This window comes from Meles meles, chromosome 10 (assembly GCF_922984935.1).
Source record: "Meles meles chromosome 10, mMelMel3.1 paternal haplotype, whole genome shotgun sequence".
Lineage (NCBI taxonomy): Eukaryota > Metazoa > Chordata > Mammalia > Carnivora > Mustelidae > Meles > Meles meles.
This window is the reverse complement of record NC_060075.1, coordinates 44594588-44617017: the sequence shown is the minus strand read 5'-3', so window position 1 is coordinate 44617017 and position 22430 is coordinate 44594588. Positions and strand designations below refer to the sequence as shown.

The 22430-nt window shown below is 37.9% G+C and overlaps 1 protein-coding gene across 4 annotated transcripts in view; it reads left to right on the top strand.

The window, feature by feature from the left end:
• BBS9 (Bardet-Biedl syndrome 9) overlaps window positions 1-22430 on the top strand; it is a 466978-nt gene that overhangs the window by 221447 nt on the left and 223101 nt on the right. For all 4 annotated transcript variants that reach the window (XM_046020573.1, XM_046020572.1, XM_046020574.1 and 1 more), the window contains one exon: window positions 3430-3525. In XM_046020573.1, coding sequence (XP_045876529.1) covers window positions 3430-3525 — 96 coding nt within the window. The remainder of the gene's footprint in view (window positions 1-3429; window positions 3526-22430) is intronic.

Below are 22430 nucleotides of genomic sequence, written 5' to 3'. Positions count from 1 at the left end.
TTTCAGCCCTCACAGGTGACTTGAAGGGATTCACGACTTCAGTGGAGGGCGTAACTGCAGATGTGGTGGAAACAGCAAGAGAACTGGAATCAGAAGTGGAGCCTGCAGGTCTGACAGAATTGCTGCCATCTCATGATGAAGGGACCCTTATAAAGGATAAGAAGTTGCTTCTTTTTGAGGAGGAACGAAAGTGGTTTCTTGAGATGAAATCTATTCCTGGTGAAGATGCTGTGAGGGTTGTTGAAATAACAAAGGATTTAGAGTATTATACAAACTTAGTTGATAAGGCAGGGACGGTGTGTGTGTGGGGGGGCGGTTTGAGAGGATTGACTACAATTTTGAAAGTTCTCCTGTGGGTAAAATTCTATCAAGAAGTATCACATTCTACAGAGAAACCTTTTTTGAAAGGATGTGGCCTTATTTTAAGAAATTGTCACAACTCTCCAAACCTTCAGCAACCTCCCTTCTGATCAGTCAGCAGCCATCAACATTGAGGCAAGACCCCCCACCAACAAAAATTCAGAACTTGCTGAAAGCTCAGATGATGTTTAGCACTTTTTAGCAATAAAGTATTTTTTAATTAAGGTATGTACATTGTATTTTTAGATATAACGTTGCATAATTAATAGACTGTAGTATAGGGTAAACATAAGTTTCATATGCACTGAGAAGCCAAAAAATTCATTTGACACTTTATTGCAATATTTGGTATTATGGTGTTCTGGAACCAAACCCACAGTATCTGTGAGGTATGCCTGTACACAGAAATACAACTAGTTTTTATATATCACTCTTGTATTATGCAACATTGCTAAACTACTTACTGGACCTACTAGTCTTTTTGTACATTTATTCAGTTTTTCTACAGAAGATTATGTTACCTGCAAGTGAAAACCATTTTACTTCTTCCTTTCCAATCGAGGGATTCTGTTTGTTTCTTGCTAGCCTTTTATCTAAGCTAAAACTTATGGGACAATGTTGAATAGAAATGGCAGAGTGGATGTTCAGGCTTTCAGCATTAAGTATGTTTTAGTTGTAGGTAGTCTGTAGATGTCCTATACCATTTGAGGAAGTTCCTTCTATAGCAAGTTTGCTCAGAGTTTGTTCTATATTAGATTTTTTCCCAATGCTTTTTCTACATCAGTTGAGATATTTTTAATCATTTTCTTCTGTAGGCTGTTTATAGGTGGATTACAGTAATATATTTTTTTATTTCATAAATTTAAAAAATTTTCTTTACTTTATTTATTTTTAAATATTTTATTTATTTGAGAGAGAGGGAGAGAGAAAGAGAGCGTGCACAGAAGCAGGGGTGCAGACAGAGGGAGAAGAAGATACGGGTTTCCCACGGAGCAGAGAGTCCAGCACGGGACTCTGAGATCATGATTTGAGCAGATGCTTAACCAGCTGAGCCACCCAGGCACCCCTTGACTTTAAGTATTGTTGACACAGTGTTACATTAGTTTCAGGTGTACAGATAGTGATTCAACAACTCTGTATATTATGCTATGCTCATGAGTGTATGCATTGATTAATTTTTGGGTTTTAGCATAATTGTACATTCTTGAGATAAATCACACTGAAAGATGTATTATCCTTTCAATATACTATTTGATTCAACTTACTAAACCTTAGTTAGAATTTTAAAATCTGTACTCATGAGGCATATTAATCTATAATTTGATTTCTTTTTTTTTTTTTTAAGATTTATTTATTTATTTGAGAGAGAGAGCCTGTGTGAGTGGGGTAGGGGGTTGGGTAGACGGGGGAAAAGGAGAGAATCTCATGCAGACTCCCTGCTGAGCATGGAACCTGATGCGGGGCTCCTTCTCAGGACCCTGAGATCTTGACCTGAGCCAAAATCAAGAGTGAGATGCTTAACCATCTGAGCCACCCAGGTGTCCCTTGTCTTATTTTTATTTTTCTTATACTTGGGGTTTGTTAAGATTTTTTGATCTGTAGTTTGTAATTTTCATCTAATTTGCAAATATTTTGGTCATTATTTCTTCAAATATTTTTTTCTCTCTTTGAAGCTCTCTCCTCTCTTGACACTCTGCCTTGTAAACTTTTGATATTTAGCCTTCCCAGACTTGCAACTCTGTGTCTTCAACTTGGGTATAATGTTAGGTTGCACCTGGGTTTCTCCTCCCTGTGTGGTGGCTTGGAAGTTTCCTGTAGGCAGTAGGCTGGGGCAGTCATAGGGCTCACATTGTTCTTTGTTTGTGAGGGATCATTGTTGTTCATTTCCTTGTCTCCAGTGTCTTCAAAAACGTTTCATAGATTTTTGTCCCATTTTTTAGTTGTCATAAGTAGAAGGGTATATTTGGCCCTAGTTTATTCATCTTGGCCTGAAGTTAAAGTCTTCAGTGTTATAATTTTTATTTGTTTTTGAGTCAGGATTCAAATGTGGTTCATTTATTGCAGTTTTTAATTTGAATTTTTTGTTATCTTTTTTTCCTATGGGTTCCCCTTCTCTCTTTTTAATTTCCAGTTGATTTGTTAAAGAGTAAGATTATTTTTTCTTGTGAGTTTCCCACACTCTGAATTTTGCTGATTACATCCCTGTGATGTTTAATATTTTCTCTGTCCACTTTATTGTCTGTTAACTCGTAGTTGCATCTAGGTATTAGAGTCAGAATTGATTATTTTGGCCACACTGCTTCCATGAATTGGTAGTATATACTCTCAGCAGGGAGTACATGTTATCTGTCTGTCTGTCTCTCTCTTTTCTGGTATGGTAACAAACACTGATTTTAATTTTGAGATCTATTAAATTTATTGAGATTGCAAATGATATCTATTTCTTTCAAGCTTTCTTTAATATTTTACTAGATAATTTCTATACAGAGAACTTTTCCCTTACCTACTGTGGCTATGTGGTACAGTTTGAGTAGGATCATCTGGATAAATGTTCGGTTCTTTGTCTGATTTTTAAAATATTGAGTTGATTCTCTAGAAGCCTCCATTAGTGAGCATTTGGCCTTTTCTGTTTTTAATATCATATGAACACATGCCTTTAAATTTTTTTGATGTATTTCACTTTTTTGATACTCAAGTATTTTAATCTCTGGCCAGTAATCTCTTTAAGTTGGCTTTTATTTTCATACTGCTCTACTAGTCAGTAATTGTTTCCTTGCTTTCTGGTGTGACAGGTGTTCTAGGTTTATTGTGTGCATTTCCTGCCTCCAACCTAGAATGAAGCAGTAGAAGGAAGGAGATTAAATGATTTCAGAGTGTTATTGTGAGGGAGAAATTTAAGCAGTTGGGAATTACCATGGAAATCAGCTTGTGTATTCTAATTCATACATGGGTTTTCAGGATGACTGGTGACATAAAAAATAATTTGCTGTCTACTAAACTTCCTATTTTAAACATTAAGTATTTTCTTTGTGGTTATATAAAGTAATATTCTTTTTCTTTTCTTTGTAGGCTTTGCTCATCAGTCAGAAGATGATCAGGTGAATGTAATGGGTTTTCGCTTCTTAGGAGGTTCTCGAGTTACTCTTCTTGCTTCTAAAACTTCTCGTAAGTAAACCTATGATATTATTGCTTTTGAAATTTTCTCTTGAGGAACTACATCACAGATCATCACATCAAGGATTTCTGCTGAGAATGTGTTCAGTTATTGAAAACTAAGCCATGGTATTAAGTATTTAGAACATAAAAGTTATGAAGATAAGATCCCATTTTTTTTAATATTTAATTTATTTATTTTTTTCAGTGTAACAGTATTCATTGTTTTTGTACAACACCCAGTGCTCCATGCAATATGTGCCCTCCCTATTACCCACCACCTAGTTCTCCCAACCTCCCACCCCCGCCCTTTCACAACCCTCAGGTTGTTTTTCAGAGTCCATAGTCTCTTATGGTTCGCCTCCCCTTCCAATTTCCTTCAACTTCCTTCTCCTCTCCATCTCCCAATGTCCTCCATGTCATTTGGTATGCTCCACAAATAAGTGAAACCATATGATACTTGACTCTCTCTGCTTGACTTATTTCACTCAGCATAATCACTTCCAGTCCCGTCCATGTTGCTACAAAAGTTGGGTATTCATCCTTTCTTTTTTTTTTTTATAAACATATAATGTATTTTTATCCCCAGGGGTACAGGTCTGTGAATCACCAGGTTTACACACTTCATAGCACTCACCATAGCACATACCCTCCCCAATGTCCATAGCCCCCTCCCCCCTCCCAACCCCACCTCCCCCCAGCAACCCCCAGTTTGTTTTGTGAGATTAAGAGTCATTTATGGTTTGTCTCCCTTCCAATCCCGTCTTGTTTCATTTATTCTTCTCCTATCCCCGTAACCCCCCATGTTGCATCTCCATGTCCTCATATCAGGGAGATCATATGAAAGTTGTCTTTCTCCGATTGACTTATTTCACTAAGCATGATATCCTCCAGTTCCACCCACGTCCTCACATATGGCAAGATTTCATTTCTTTTGATGGCTACATAGTATTCCATTGTGTATATATACCACATCTTTTTTATCCATTCATCTGTTGATGGACATCTAGGTTCTTTCCATAGTTTGGCTATTGTAGACATTGCTGCTATAAATATTCGGGTGCACGAGCCCCTTCGGATCACTACGTTTGTATCTTTAGAGTAAATACCCAGTAGTGCAATTGCTGGGTCATAGGGTAGTTCTATTTTCAACATTTTGAGGAACCTCCATGCTGTTTTCCAGAGTGGTTGCACCAGCTTGCATTCCCACCAACAGTGGAGGAGGGTTCCCCTTTGTCCACATCCTCACCAGCATCTGTCGTTTCCTGACTTGTTAATTTTAGCCATTCTGACCGGTGTGAGGTGATATCTCATTGTGGTTTTGATTTGTATTTCCCTGATGCCGAGTGATGTGGAGCACTTTTTCATGTGTCTGTTGGCCATCTGGATGTCTTCTTTGCAGAAATGTCTATTCATGTCCTCTGCCCATTTCTTGATTGGATTGTTTGTTCTTTGGGTGTTGAGTTTGCTAAGTTCCTTATAGATTTTGGATACTAGCCCTTTATCTGATATGTTGTTTGCAAATATCTTCTCCCATTCTGTCAGTTGTCTTTTGGTTTTGTTAACTGTTTCCTTTGCTATGCAAAAGCTTTTGATCTTGATGAAATCCCAATAGTTCACTTTTGCCCTTGCTTCGCTTGCCTTTGCCGATGTTCCTAGGAAGATGTCGCTGTGGCTGAGGTCGAAGATGTTGCTGCCTGCATTCTCCTCAAGGATTTTGATGGATTCCTTTCTCATATGGAGGTCATTCATCCATTTTGAGTCTATTTTCGTGTGTTGTAAGGAAGTGGTCCAATTTCATTTTTCTGCATGTGGCTGTCCAATTTTCCCAGCACCATTTATTGAAGAGGCTGTCTTTTTTCCATTGGACATTCTTTCCTGCTTTGTAGAAGATGAGTTGACCATAGAGTTGAGGGTCTATTTCTGGGCTCTCTATTCTGTTCCACTGATCTATGTGTCTGTTTTTGTGCCAGTACCATGCTGTCTTGATGATGACAGCTTTGTAATAGAGCTTGAAGTCCGGAATTGTGATGCCACCCACTTTGGCTTTGTTCTTCAATATTCCTTTGGCTATTCGAGGTCTTTTCTGGTTCCATATAAATTTCAGGATTATTTGTTCCATTTCTTTGAAAAAAATGGATGGTATTTTGATAGGGATTGCATTAAATGTGTAGATTGCTTTAGGTAGCATAGACATTTTCACAATATTTATTCTTCCAATCCAGGAGCATGGAACATTTTTCCATTTCTTTGTGTCTTCCTCAATTTCTTTCATGAGTACTTTATAGTTTTCTGCATATAGATTCTTAGCCTCTTTGGTTAGGTATATTCCTAGGCATTTTATAGTTTTGGGTGCAATTGTGAATGGGATTGACTCCTTCATTTCTCTTTCTTCCGTCTTGTTGTTGGTGTAGAGAAATGCAACTGATTTCTGTACATTGATTTTATATCCTGACACTACTGAATTCCTGTACAAGTTCTAGCAGTTTTGGAATGGAGTCTCTTGGGTTTTCCACATATAGTATCTTATCACCTGCGAAGAGTGATAGTTTGACTTCTTCTTTGCCAATTTGGATGCCTTTAATTTCTTTTTTTGTCTGATTGCTGAGGCATAGACTTCTAGTACTATGTTGAATAGCAGTGGTGATAATGGACATCCCTGCCGTGTTCCTGACCTTAATGGAAAAGCTTTCAGTTTTTCTCCATTGAGAATGATATTTGCGGTGGGTTTTTCATAGATGGCTTTGATGATATTGAGGTGTGTGCCCTCTATCCCTACACTCTGAAGAGGTTTGATCAGGAAGGGATGCTGTACTTTGTCAAATGCTTTTTCAGCATCTATTGAGAGTATCATATGGTTCTTGTTCTTTCTTTTATTAATGTGTTGTATCACATTGATTGATTTGCGGATGTTGAACCAAACTTGCAGCCCTGGAATAAATCCCACTTGGTCGTGGTGAATAATCCTTTTAATGTACTGTTGAATCCTATTGGCTAGTATTTTGGTGAGAATTTTTGCATCTGTGTTCATCAAGGATATTGGTCTGTAGTTCTTTTTTTTGGTGGGATCCTTGTCTGGTTTTGGGATCAAGGTGATGCTGACCTCATAAAATGAGTTTGGAAGTTTTCCTTCCATTTCTATTTTTTGGAACAGTTTCAGGAGAATAGGAATTAGTTCTTCTTTAAATGTTTGGTAGAATTCCCCTGGGAAGTCATCTGGCCCTGGCCTTTTGTTTGTTTGGAGATTTTTGATGACTGTTTCAATCTCCTTACTGGTTATGGGCCTGTTCAGGTTTTCTATTTCTTCCTGGTTCAGTTGTGGTAGTTTATAAGTCTCTAGGAATGCATCCATTTCTTCCAGATTGTCAAATTTGTTGGTGTAGAGTTGCTCATAGTATGTTCTTATAATTGTCTGTATTTCTTTGGTGTTAGTTGTGATCTCTCCTCTTTCATTCATGATTTTATTGATTTGGGTCCTTTCTCTTTTCTTTTTGATGAGTCTGGCCAGGGGTTTATCAATCTTACTGATTCTTTCAAAGAACCAGCTGCTAGTTTCATTGATTTTTTCTGTTGTTTTTTTTTTTGGTTTCTATTTCATTGATTTCTGCTCTGATCTTTATGATTTCTCTTCTCCTACTGGGTTTAGGGTTTCTTTCTTGTTCTTTCTCCAGCTCCTTTAGGTGTAGGGTTAGGTTGTATACTTGAGATCTTTCTTGTTTCTTGAGAAAGGCTTGTATCGCTATATATTTTCCTCTCAGGACTGCCTTTGTTGTGTCCCACGGATTTTGAACCGTTGTGTTTTCATTATCATTTGTTTCCATGAATTTTTTCAATTCTTCTTTAATTTCCTGGTTGACCCATTCATTCTTTAGAAGGATGCTGTTTAGTCTCCATGTATTTGGGTTCTTTCCAGCTTTCCTCTTGTGATTGAGTTCTAGCTTCAGAGCATTGTGGTCTGAAAATATGCAGGTAATGATCCTAATCTTTTGATACTGGTTGAGACCTGATTTGTGACCCAGGATGTGATCTATTCTGGAGAAGGTTCCATGTGCACTAGAGAAGAATGTGTATTCTGTTGCTTTGGGATGAAATGTTCTGAATATATCTGTGATATCCATCTGGTCCAGTGCGTCATTTAAGGCCTTTATTTCCTTGTTGATCTTTTGTTTGGATGATCTGTCCATTTCAGTGAGGGGAGTGTTAAATTCCCCTACTATTATTGTATTATTATTGATGTGTTTCTTTGATTTTGTTATTAATTGGTTTTTATAGTTGGCTGCTCCCACGTTAGGGGCATAGATATTTAAAATTGTTAGATCTTCTTGTTGGACAGACCCTTTGAGTATGATATAGTGTCCTTCCTCATCTCTTATTATAGTCTTTGGCTTAAAATCTAATTGATCTGTTATAAGGATTGCCACCCCAGGTTTCTTCTGATGCCCATTAGCATGGTAAATTGCTTTCAACCCCCTCACTTTAAATCTGGATGTGTCTTCGCGTCTAAAATGAGCTTCTTGTAGGCAACATATTGATGGGTTTTGTTTTGTTATCCATTCTGATACACTGTGTCTTTTGATTGGGGCATTTAGCCCATTAACATTCAGGGTAACTATTGAGAGATATGAATTTAGCGCCATTGTATTGCCTATATGGTGACTGTTACTGTATATTGTCTCTGTACCTTTCTGATCTACTACTTTTAGGCTCTCTCTTTGCTTAGAGGACCCCTTTCAATATTTCCTGTAGAGCTGGTTTGGTGTTTGCAAATTCTTTCAGTTTTTGTTTGTCCTGGAAGCTTTTTATCTCTCCTTCTATTTTCATTGATAGCCTAGCTGGATAGAGTATTCTTGGCTGCATCTTTTTCTCGTTTAGTGCTCTGAATATATCATGCCAGCTCTTTCTGGCCTGCCAGTTCTCTGTAGATAAGTCTGCTGCCAATCTAATATTTTTACCATTGTATGTTACAGACTTCTTTTCCCAGGCTGCTTTCAGGATTTTCTCTTTGTCACTACGACTTGTAAATTTTACTATTAGGTGACGGGGTGTGGACCTATTCTTGTTGACTTTGAGGGGCGTTCTCTGCACCTCCTGGATTTTGGTGCTTGTTCCCTTTGCCATATTAGGGAAATGCTCTCCAATAATTCTCTCCAGTAGACCTTCTGCTCCCTTCTCGAATTCTCCCCTCTTGGTCCAGTAGCTGTTTGTCCCTCTTTTGCTTGGCTTCTTTATTTTCTGTCATTTGGTCTTCTATATCACTAATTCTTTCTTCTGCCTCATTTATCCTAGCAGTGAGAGCCTCCATTTTTGATTGCACCTCATTAATAGCTTTTTTTTTTTCATTAATAGCTTTTTTGATTTCAACTTGGTTCAATTTTAGTTCTTTTATTTCTCCAGAAAGGGCTTTTATATCTCCAGAGAGGGTTTCTCTAATATCTTCCATGCCTTTTTCCAGCCCGGCTAGAACGTTCAGAATCTTCATTCTGAACTCTTGATCTGACATATTACCAATGTCTGTGTTGATTATGTCCCTAGCCTTCGGTACTGCCTCTTGTTCTTTTGTTTGTGGTGATTTTTTCCGCGTTGTCATTTTGTCCAGATAAGAGGATATGAAGGATCAAATAAAATACTAAAAGCGTGGCAAAGACCCCAGAAAAATGCACTGTAACCGAATCAGAAGAGACCCCAAATTGTGGGGGGAAGAAAGGGGATAAAAAGAGGTTCAGAAAAAAAAAAGAAAAAATTTAAAAAATAAAACAAATATAGAAAAAATATAAAAAAGAAAGAAAAAATATATATTTTAGATAAACTAGTCAAAAAAGGTTAAAAAAGAAAAGGGTAAAAGTTTTAAAAAATTTATCAGAAGAAGAAAAAAGAAAGAAAAAAAATTGAAAAAAAAATTGAATTAACCGCAAGACTAAAGAATCATGGGGAGAAAGCCATGAGTTCCATGCTTTGCTTTCTCCTCCTCTGGAATTCCACTGCTGTCTTAGGTATTGAACCTGCTTTCCTTGATAGATGAACTTTGTCCTGGCTGGATATTTTGTTGTTCTTCTGGGGGAGGGGCCCATTGTAGTGACTCTCAAGTGTCTTTGCTCGAGGCGGAATTGCACCGCCCTTACCGGGGGCCAGACTAAGTAATCCGATTTGGTTCGCTTTTGGGAGCTTCTGTTCTCTGAACGCTTTCTGTAGAGTTCCAGAGGACGTGAATGAAAATGGCATCTTCCTAGTCTCCGGCCTGGAGGAGCCGAGAGCCCGGGGCCCCACTCCTCAGTGCGCCCCCAGAGGACAGCACCCAATCACTCCCGTATCCCCGCCTCCAGCCGCGCTCCAAGCTCACCCAGCCCGCAACCGGTTCAAGGTAACCCCGAGCTGAGAGTTCAGTCCTCGGCTCTGTCTCTATAGCCGGCTTTTCTGGTCTAACACCTGTGAGCTCTGCGACACTCCGACACCCCTGATCCTTCTGTGACCCTGCGGGACCTGGGGCCATGCTGACCCCGCGTGGGCTTCACCCCGGTTTAGCCTCTGGAGCAATGTCCCTCAGTGGAACAGACTTTTAGAAGTCCTGATTTTGTGCTCCGTTGCTCTACCGCTTGCCGGGAGCTGGCCCCTCCCCCCGGGGGTCTATCTTCCCGTCGTTTTAGATTCACTTCTCCGCCAGTCCTACCTTTCAGAAAGTGGTTGATTTTCTGTTTCTAGAATTGCTGTTCTTCTTCCCTTCGCTCTCCCGTTGGATTTGTAGGTGTTTGCAATGTTTAGATAAGGTATCGAGCTGATCTCCTGCTACCTGATGTAGTCTCAGCCTGCTACTTCTCCGCCATCTTGACTCCTCCCTCCAAGATCCCATTTTATTAGAGATATGTAACTTTGGTTTTGGGGATTAGGAGAGTTTAAGAGAACAATTCAATGAATTGAAACTATTGTTGAGAGAACAATTTAATGAATTAAAAATATTGTTGAGATAGGTATATGGTGAACTAGGTTTTAGGAACTACTAGAAAGTGCAATTAATTTGTGTGTGTATGTGTATTCATATATCCTCCTTTTGGACATTGACAAAGATGAAGGTGAAATTGTGAATAGTTTCTGGTGACAGTAGTCTCAGTAGAATGAAAAGTAGTAATTATGTAGTTAAGTTTGAATTTCAGATATAAATATTCTTCATTGATTTGGTGGTTTCATATAAGAATAGTAGTTGAAACTACTCAATGTAAAACTGACTTCTGAGGTACGTGGGATACTGAAGCTGCTAAACTCATTGAGTTGTATACACCTTCATGGAAATAAAGTAAATATTAAGAAAATTGTGTTTAACAAGTTTTAGGAAAACTAAGGGTATTAGTGTGAATAAATGCATATATTGATATTTATATGTTAAAAGTTTGGCTGAGTACATTCCTAATTTTAAAATCTTTGCAGTTTGTATAATAGGCTTCCACTTTCTACTTTATGCATTTGCCATTTTAGTTGCTTATTTCTCGAATAATCAGAAGATATAGTAAAATAAGTACATATCCCTTTTGAAAAATGAAGGTGTTATCAGGAGGAATTTAAATACATCCCTATTTTAAAAATTAACAGTGTTACAATTCTGAAATATAGACTTGGATACAACTAAAAATCCTAGAATAAGGCATAGAAATGAAAGATAATTCTTAAGAGAATGAGAGGATTCTATACTCTTCATGATCTTTTTGATTGGTCATGATTGCAGTCCTTTTTGCATTGGCACCATTTTGTTTTGATTAGATTAATCTTCAGTTGGATGATGGAATTATGTTAGTACATTTCTAAACTGTTCTCTTTAGTTAAACTAAAATATCATTGCCAGCATTTCCTTGGGAAATTGTACACATCTATTTGACTTCACTTGATAATGCTGTATGATGAATCTGAAATTGAAATTACTAAAAAAAAGCAAAAAGTTCCTCTTGGTGCAAGTGGGAATACTTATGTCCTAATTTGTTCTTTTCTAAATAAGGTAACTCTTATAGCATTGTTGTTGCCCATGATTACCTTATCATCTCTAAATTTCACCAAATATCCAGGTATATAATTGTCATATTCATCTAATATATGGCAATACCTTCATGCCACAGAATGGGCAGACTAAATAATGGACTAGGACAGGACCTTTTTTTTTTTTTTAAGATTTTATTTATTTGACAGACAGAGATCACAAGTAGGCAGAGAGGCAGGCAGAGAGAGAAGAGGAAGCAGGCTCCCTGCTGAGCAGAGAGCCCCATGTGGGGCTCAATCCCAGGACCCTGGGACAATGACCTGAGCGGAAGGCAGAGGCTTCCCAGTGAGCCACCCAGGCGCCCCATGGACTAGGACAGGACCTTTTAAATAAGGAACCAAATGAGCTACATAAACTGAAACTTGAAAAGTAGCTATTACAATTCCTTGAAGGTTTTTTGGCTTTAGTGACACACAGAATTCTACCTAGGAAATGCCCTTTGGTAATAAATGGATGTAGGTATGGAAAGAGTAGTTTTCTGGGTTGGGGCAGATGTTGGTGCTCTCTCCTACTGTATCAGTCTTCATCCCCAAGAAAGGAATGAAGTAATTTGTACCCAGTCTGTGTTTGGCATCTTTCTTTTTTGTGAAAGGCACATGGTTTTTGGTTGAGAAATCTGAATTGACAGAAAATTCCTACATATGGAAGAAGCCCAGTATTTTTGCCTAGTAAACAGTCAAGTACTTTGCAAGTTGCCTTTGGATATTGAGTAGTATTTTCTGTGGGCTTGACATATTCATCTCTTTTTAAGACCTGCCTGATAATTAACCAAGCCTTGAAGTGTGCTGATCAGTAATTTTAGTTCAATTTCCTGCTTAGTTATAGATCAGCCAAAGCAGACAATAGAAAAGTGAATGCAGTTCATTGGCTAAGATATCAAATCACATTCTCTGGGGGAACTGAATAGGTTTTTATTTTCAGAAAATAGAGTAGTGCTTCAATGTCATTAGAGTTTATTATGTGAATTCTGGAAAAACAAAGTGTTGAAGATAAAAATACTTACGAGAAACACTCTTCACTAGAGAAATTGCTGAAAATGATTTCCAGAGTCTTAAATTGAAAATAATAAGATAGGTGAAGGCTATGTTTGTTACCTTGATTGTTGTACAAGTTTTACAAGTGTATGCATATGTCCAAATTCATCAAATTGTGTACATTATGTATATGCAGTTTTTTTGTATGTCAATTATACCTCTGTAAATTTGTTAAAAATAATAAGAGGTCAAATTTTGTGAGATCAAATATTTTATAATGTACTTGAAAGTCCATTATTTTGACTGATTCAGTACAGTGAGATTTTAGAAGGAATATGCTATTGGCTAAATGTGTGTATATGCCTGCCATGCCACTTTCTTAAGCTCCATTTCTGTTGACTTATTCCCTTACACAACAAACACCGCTACCTCCCTCTCCCTCTCCTTTCTCTTTCTTCCTTTCTTTCTCTCTCTTTTTTTTGGTGTTTCTTAGCTGTTTCTGTTATTTATTTATTTATTTATGTTCAATAGCCAACGTATAAGAATACATCATTAGTTTTTTATGTCGTGTTCAATGATTCATTAGTCATTTCATTTTTTAAATTAGTTTATTTATTTGAGAGGGAGAGAGCAAGAAAGAGAGCACATGAGCTGGGGGGAAGGGGCAGAGGCAGAGGGAGAGAATCTCAAGCAGACTCCCTGCTGAGCAAAGAGCCTGATGTGGGGCATGTTCTCAGGACCCTGAGATCATGACCTGAGCCGAAATCAAGAGTCAGATGGATGCTCAGCCAACTGAGCCACCCAGGTTCCCCTCTGTTTCTATTTTGATCTTTATCTCTACTGTATCTATTTGTACCTTGCCTTATTCCACTTGTTTCTTCAAGGATTAAAAATAGTTTATGTGTTTCCAAAATACAAAAGGTGAAACTAAATAGTTGAAGGAAATAGAGAAAATAAGAGCAGGAAATTAATAAAGATGTAAGTAAGATTAACACTCAGAAACATATACTGTACAGTTGATAGGGTGCAGACTCAAAATAATAAGAAAACATTTTAGTTCCAATTTTCAGAAATGTTCAAGGGATAAAATCAAATAAGTTGTTTAGTAGCTGCACAGCCATTACTGATGCTGAGTCCAGAATGAAATTTCTGAATTAACAAGGACAACTTCTTCAGTAATGTCTCTATAGCTTATTTTTATAATTATAATGTCATGTAATTACAACTTATGAGTAACAAATTTCCTAGAGCTTTAAAAATAATGATGAACTCAATTTACTAAATATATTACTGTCTCAGCCCAAATCAGTGCAGTCTGAGCAGCAGCTTAATCCAAGGATAAATTTAGAGTATCTAGTATCGCAATTTTTTAGTATCTAGTATTTTCACTAAGAACTGGACAACCAAAGGGCATCTGGGTGTCTCAGTCTGTTAGGCATCTGCCTTTGACTCAGGTCATGATCTCAGGGTCCTGGGATCCTGTCCCACATGGGGCTCTTGCGCAACTAAGAGCCTGCTTCTCCCCGTCCTACCCCCTCTCCCTCTGCCTTCCCCTCTGCTCATGCTCTCTCTAAAATAAATAAAGTCTTAAAAAAAAAAAGAATTGGACAACCAAACTCAGTAATTCAGAAGTAAAATGTAGCTGGAAGGAGTTGTGGGGTTTGTTTCAATTAATTTATTTTTTAATTTTTTAAAGAAGATTTTATTTAGTTATTTGACAGAGAGAGAGCACAATCAGGGGTAACAGTGGGCAGGGACAGGAGGAGTGGCAGGGGGAGTGGTAGAGGGAGAAGCAAGCTCCCTGTTGACCAAGGAGCCTGATGTGGGACTCTATCCCAGGATCATGGATCATGACGTGAGACAAAGGTATACGCTTAATTGACTGAGCCACCCTGGTGCCCTTCTTTGTTGTTGTTGTTTTAAAATGAGCACTATTAGGGGCGCCTGGGTGGCTCAGTGGGTTAAAGCCTCTGCCTTCAGCTCAGGTCATGACCTCAGGGTCCTGGGATCGAGCCCCGCATCGGGCTCTCTGCTCCGCGGGGAGCCTGCTTCCTCCTCTCTCTCTGCCTGCCTCTCTGCCTAGTTGTGATTTCTCTCTGTCAAATAAATAAAATATTAAAATGAGCACTATTAGAACATGGTTCAGTAATAATTGAAAAGATTGAGTTCAGTGGGAGAGGCTGATGATCAGGAAAAAGAAAGGGGACTCACAAAACAATGGAGTCCTTGAGGGGAAAGGATGTGGGTTGCAGATCTTGGGGACAGGAGAGATTGAATGTTAGGCCTTTGTAACTTTACTGTGACAGGAGGGAGTGGATGTAGATCCAGAGAGGTTTTGTAAATGGTTTTGTAAATTAGTTGTCAGGATGATAAAGGAACTCTGATGGTGACTAAATTTGAAAAAAAAAGGTATAACATTGGTGTTTTGGAGAATAAGAAAGAAAACTCATGAAAGGATAAGGCAATTTTGAGTACCCATTTCAAGTTTTAGTTCCTGAATTTTCACGAGAAACCAAGTCATCCTTAGACAATTTTCTTTGGCAATGATTTGTTTGTTAGCATTCAGGCAACTAAAGTCAGGACTAGGACTCTGAACCAGATAATTTTACAGCAAGTAAAATATTTTTGTGAGAATGATTATAATGATAGACCACCAAATCTAAGCTGTTAAGAGAAATAAAGATTAAACTGAAACATGGTGAAAAATTAATAAATAAAGATCAGAGAAAACTGATATATGATGAAAAATTAATGGGTTCATTGGATCACGAGTCTTAATAAGGTTGAAGAAGTGACATAGTGGGAGTTGTAAAACAACTGAACTAGAAGAACAAAAGGTGGTGGTCAGAGAATGAATGAAATATTGATGTCAGGGTTCAGAGGAACTGCAGATTCTGATAAAGATAAGGTAATCAGACAAAGTATGGCGTTGAGGAGTGGATTGTGAAGATGGGAGAAGACCAATGGAGACAGAACTTTCAAGGAAATGAGGTGTCACAGTTGTAGATACTGAAAGAGCTTGTTTGATGTTACTACAATGAAGGAGAAAAAGAAGCACATTCAGATATATTATTGTGAAATTTTAGAGCACTAAGGATTCAGAGCATAATCTCTATGATTAGAAAGGAAAAAAAGCTACATAAGGAAGATGAGTCAAGAAAGCAGTTTAACTTATCAGCAAAATCCTTGGATATTAGAGGACAATGGAAAATTTCCCCAAAGATCTGAAGGAAATTATTTTCATATTAGAATTTTGTGCCATGCTAAACTGATAGTTAGCACTGGATACTGAGTAAAAATGTACTTCTCAATGTCACAAGTAGGGCTAAGTAATTGCAAATAGCAAATTTATGTAGCCTCAGGTAGGCTGTTGGAAAATGGGAAAGATAGATAATACAGTGAACTTTTCTATTGAAAGATTTTAACATACTGGAAAGAGCGATTGGATTGATTAATGTCAAATATAAAAGTCATTTGCTTGTCTGTTTTGATTATTTTGCTTTCAGATATAATGAAAAAATTATAGTCATGTGTGTGAATAGGGTTGGGCCTTGAAAAAGGCTTTCTTTTTGTACCTGCCCAAAAGAAGCATATTTGGTTAACTGTGTTAACCAAAATATATTTAGAACAAGGAAAGTAAGGGTCTTTCTCTGTTTCATCTGAGTAGGCTATACCTTTGTTCATTTTTCGTTCAGCAGACATAGTAGATATAAAGACTGTCATGGCTCCTGTGGAACTCCTGGACTAATGGGAAAGATAGAGAGTTGATAGTAGAATATTTGATAAACTTCAGAAGTACATTTTAGGTGCAGTTGGAACCCAAAGGATAATGTTCCATGAGACTTTATTCGTAAAGGATCTTGAGGAATGAATAGGAGATTATTAGGTGGAAAGCATTTCAGAAAGAGGAGAAGACTATTAAAGCATGGGGTTTTAGAGATCCGTAAATTTTCTTCTGTGCCTGGAAGTTCATATAGTAGGGGCTCTGTGAGAGTCTTTTTTTTTTTTTTAATTTCAATTTTTACTTACTAATTTTTTTAAGTGGGCTCTGTGTCCAGTGTGGAGCCTAACATGGGGTTTGAACTCATGACCCTGAGATCAAGACCTGAGCTGAGATCAAGAGTTGGATACTTAACCAACAGAGCCACTAAGATGCCCTGTCCATTAATGAAGCCAGAAATTTAGAGATAAATATAATGATCAAATCTAACATATACAGTGATTCATCAATATAATATGACTGTTAAGATTTATTTTAGAATTTCTTAGCAGTATTACCAAGGGGTAATGGAAATATTATATAAATCCAGATTGGAAAAAGCCTCTTGAAAAGTAAACTTAGAGAAGTCATCCATAGTTTCTACTAATACTGAAGGAGTTGTATATTTAGAATATTATACTAATATCTACTGAAATTGTTTATATTACTTCCTCCAACTTTTTGGTTTAAAAAGCATTCATCTGCTTATCTATCTCACATTTTAAAATTTCCAAATAGCATAAATTACATTTCTGCATTGTTTATAATATGAATACAAACATTATTTATATTGATGAACTTCAGATGTTCTGACATGAATAGAGACTGACAAGATACATTTTTGTACCCTGTTTAGTTAAATATATTATTTTCTCCATTTGTAGTAGAGTGGAATGGCAATTGACTAGACTCCAATTATCCAAATTTATTTCATTTGGAGACTGAAGTGGTTATTTCCACTGAGCTGCTATTACAAGATGCAAAGGAAAAGAGATAAAAAAAATAAATTGAATGTTCATTTTGGCAGCTATTTTAATTATGGATATTGTAAGGGTGTATTTTAAAATACAACTTTCTTCTTTCATGTTATATTATAAATAGAAATTTTTATTCCTCCATTCCATGAAATGTGTACTCTGGAAAGTCTCCAGGGCAGTATTAACCACCTTGGAGTACTAATATTGAGAAAATGCTTAATAAGAAAAATAATGCCTTATAAATCTTTAACTTACTGATTCTTGTTGATTTTTGGTAATCTGAAAAAATCAACTTAAAATTTTGTGTTTAGATTTCTAAATCTTAAGTCTAATTGTAAAATTTTTCATGGCAAAAATTTTAGTTTTCTTTTTTTCCCTGCATGTGTTGGTGAAAATGAGAAAATAATTGAAGCCAAAATGCTAAAGTTACAGAAAACATCACACCTATTTAAATGTTTATTATGGTTTACATTTCTGTAATTTAGTGACATTTCTGTACTATAGTTGGTCACAGTAGAGTTCTGTCTCAGTCCATTTGGGCTGTTAAAACAAAACACCATAGACTGGGTGGCTTTTGTACAACAGTAATGTATTTCTCACAGTTCTTGAGGCTGCAAAGTCCAAGATCAAGGTGCCAGTAGATTGGGTGTCTGATAGGAGCCTACTTCTTGCTTCACAGAAGTCTGTCTTTTTGCTATGTCCTCACAGGGCAGAAGGGGCAAGGACGTTCTTTGGAGTTTCTTTTATAAAGTCACTAATGCCATTCATTAAAGCTCTACCCCCATGGTCTTATCACCCAGAGGCCCCAATTCCAAGTACCACTGCCTTGGACCTTAAGATTTAACATACAGATTTTGGACAGGACACAAAATTCAGTCTATAGCAGGGACCTGCTGGGTATCTGGAATTTTAGTTATGTTTGAGTTTTTCATTGAGCTTTAGATTTTTCACTTGTTTTATTCCATACTTTTTGTATCAGTTTTAATTTTTACAACCAATATTTTTTGAACATCTAATTTGCTTGGTCTAAATTTAAAATGTAAACATAAATTGCATTTGTCTAAGTCTCTTCCATACAGTATTATATTTGATCTTCACACTGACCTTGTGAGGTATGTTTTATTTTCCCATTCGTGTACATGAAAAAAATTGAAGATTCAATCATTTATTTGTACTGAAGTCACAGATTTAAAAATTTACTAGATTTTAAGTTTTGATCAGAGGACAAGACTAGAGAAATATAGATTTTCTTCTTAACATGATGCCTCTAATTATTACACATGCAACCACCATCTGTGACCTGGATCATTGTTACAATGTCCGTCAGTCTGTTCTGACCCCTTTCTGATTCATTTTCTACTTGACATCTCTAGTAGTAAAAACAAAGAAACAGATAATCAAAATTATATCATGCCACCCTCCAGCTTGAAAGCCTTTGTGTTTATAGTGCTATCCAAACTCTTTACCAGTCTTTACAGTCTTTCCTGTGTGTGCTGGCCCCGGCCTAATATCCAGCCTCATCTAAGAACACTCACTTCCTCACTCTGGCTTTCTCTCTGTTTCTGGTACCTGTCTGACATTTCCTGCCGTGAGGTTTTTGTGCTTGCCAATCTTTCTACCTAAACTGTTCTTCCATCATTAAACTCCAAACTTTATGATAAAATGATGAGGAATGTGGGGTCACAAATTGATAGTTGAAATCCCAGCTCTCCTTACAATTTGTCTGAATTACTTTGGAAAAATTAACAATGCCTGTATTTTCATCTACATAATGGAGATAAAACTGTACAGTTATATTATGTAATAATCCAATGCGATAATTCCTCAAAAACATGTAGCAATTTCCAACAATACTATATGTGCCAGGTAAATTTTAGCTGCTAGTATTATTTTCATCACTATTACTGTTAACACTACCACTGACGTCAGTTTCTTAGTGTAGCTTTCTGTGACCCATAGTATCTCAAGAAGGAGGACCCATTCGTCTTTATTATAGCATCCTTTTCATCTGCATTCTAATTCTTTCCTGACTCGTAACTATGTATTTGTTGTTTACTTATTTATGTTCTGTCCTTACCACTAGGATAAAAACCAGGACCAGACCAGTAGATGTTGTTCTCTGTTGTCTCCCTAGCACTTACACTTCATAATTTTTGAATGGATGAATAGATATAGTGTTACCTTGAATGTCCTTGAGACTGTCAACCAAAGATATTTGTGCCTTGTGGCCCCTCTGTAAAGGGTGCTACATTTCATTTCCCACATTTGCCCCTTTGCTTTGACCACAGTGTACATGACTTTTCTGTTACTTTATAGAGCAGAAGTGTTTGTTTGCCCACTACAGGGGATTGAGATGGGTCTCTCAGAGAGTTTGTAGGCCTCTGTTCAGGTAATTTAAATCCTGATGAAAGGAGAAGGGAAATGTTTAGACTTGTCCATGTTTCATTTTGTCAGATGAGGGATTTTGTTGTCTGCCAGGGTGGGGAAAGGAGTTCCGGTTATAGGCAGCAGAGACAAGACACTTCACCTCTGGGGAAGAGTTCTAGACACTGCTTCCTTTCTTGGCACAACATCCTAAATGTAACACCAAAGTCTACCATAAGCTGTGAATGTGCACTAAGCCCAGTGCTTCCAAGGAGGCATTAGGATAGGTGCTAATTGGATTTGTCTTGCCCAATCAACGGTCAGCGCCTGGCTAGCTGAACTTGGGGCTACTGTTGGTATTCTATTGAGAATCCTGTCCATGGTTCCCCCAGTGATAAAATCTGATAAATTTTCACACTAACTTTGGTGGGCAGACTTTCCTGATCATACCTGAATATGCCTTGTTTCCAGATTTTCTTGCCAGCATCTATGTGGGCAATTTAACAGAACCTGATATGATAATCTTGTTACAGCGCAGCATAAAAACTGCTCATTCAGCTTCAGCCATACTAGCTTCCTCAGTGTCTCTGAAAGCACATTCCTACTTATACTCAGTTCCCTGGCTTGGAATGCTCTTTGCATGGATATCCAGGGTTTGCTCCTTCACTTCATTCAAGGAATCTTGAAATGTGTGTGTTTTTTTTAACATGTTGAGCCAGTATATAATTCTTTTAGATGTGTCACAGTAATTCGAGTTGTTTATGTACATGTCTTTTCGGGTATGTAAATTGTGACACATTTGTATTGGAAAATTATACTTGAATGGAATAATCTTTTCCTATAGTTTTATTTCATTTTATATAAAAGAAATTTTATTCTTTACGTGTATTTAGACTGCATCCCAGATTTTTCTACCTGCTTGTGGAAGCCTATTCAAAATCCTTCTAGAACCAGAATGAATGAGATTTCCTTTGAAATATTAGTACTATAATGTTTATGTAAAAATTTTGTAGCTTTATCTAAAGTGACAGCAAATTCTATGCCAAGGAAAATACATTTTATTAAAGCCACTTTTTTTTTTCATATCTACTCTTTGGAAGTTACTGGGTTAAATAGGTTCTATGTGGATCTAACTGGGTTTATGATGGAATCCATACCCTGAGGCCCTGAGGCAGGAATGTGCTTTCAGGGACACTGAGGAAGCTAGTATGGCTGAAGCCAAGTGAGCAGTTTTTATGCTGTGTTTTAACAAGATTTATCATACCAGTTTCTGTTAAATTGTCCAGGTAGATACTGGCAAGAAAATCTGGAAACAAAGCATATTCAGGTATGATCAGGAAAGTCTGCCCACCAAAGTTAGTGTGAAAATTTATCAGAATTTATCACTGAGAATACACATACATGAGGAAATAATGGTGACAATGATGATAGTTGGTAACATTTATTGAGTACTTATTATGTGGCGGCCAGCATTTTAAGAATTTTATTAAAATGAGCATTATTAAGGCACTGTGTCTTTTCACTTTCAGAATCTCAGGATCTGAGAGTGGTAAAGGATATTGCTTAGTATTATGAACCTGGGAGGGAGCTCTTCTCTAATATTATTATTATTATTATTATTTTAAATATTTTATTTATTTTATAAGTAGGCAGAGAGGCAGGCAGAGAGAGAGAAGGAAGCAGGCTTCCTGCTGAGCAGAGAGCCCGATGCGGGACTTGATCCCAGGACCCTGAGATCATGACCTGAGCCGAAGGCAGAGGCTTAAAACCCACTGAGCCACCCGGATGCCCCTCTAATATTATTGACAGGTATTCCTACAGGATCTCCATGGAGATTTACAAAAAGGGCAGGGCTCTGAGCTCCTGAAGGAGGAGCTCACATAGCCCAGAAGTAGCTGAAGCTGAAAGATGAGGATGATGAGCAACTGTGGGAGGTGTGGGAACGCCTGGAGCAGGAGCTGGAGGTGTTGCTGATGGCCAGACTTTCTGAGGAAGCCCACAAAATGATATGAGAAGCTCTTATGAAATAGGTGGCATCAGAAAAGCTGCTGAAGGAAGTGGTGGGTACAATTGACTGACATGCTGCGGGTGGAGGTGACAGCTTGAAGATACGAGTCATCACATCCACATCAAGCCTCTCCCAACCATGAGCCCCACTTACAGCTGCTGAACCCTGCTAAGACTGAGCCCCACTAGGGCCAGAAACACTAGCAGCTCCCTCTGCCCAGCCGTGAGCCCCTCTATGGGACATGCTGTTGCCGTGGATGAGGAGGACAAGGAGATGGGTATGGCCCTTTTTGCAGAGTTCTAAGCCTGGAGGGAATTGCATATCAGGAACAAGCCCTATTCCTTCCTGGGAAGGGTGTACCCAGAGGATGTGGGCCGTTGCCTGGACTTTATAATGTGGGATTTCTTGGTGTTGCCGTAGGCCAGTCTGGAAGACAACAAATGCTCACCATCTAGCCCATGGCTCCATGGCTTGGCAGATCTTGCTGCAGTAAGAGTGGACTCAGTTAAGTGTGGCCGTGCCAACATACCTGCCAGTATCATATCTGGCTCTGATACTTTGAAAGCCACAATTACATCTCAACATCCTCTCTAGCTTGGATCACTGTAGTGTTCAGTTTTGTCATGTTCATCTACTACATCCAGCAAGACCTGTTGCATAAAAATATGAAGCCAGTGTTTTGGGGGATCACAAAACTGCAAAAGGAGGTGAAGCTGGCCTAGCTTAGATCTTTCCTCTAGAAGGCCTAAGGTATTACCTGGGTCTGGAAGCAGGGGCTATGGGCTGGGCAAACAGCTGCCCCCAAATGGACAGACAC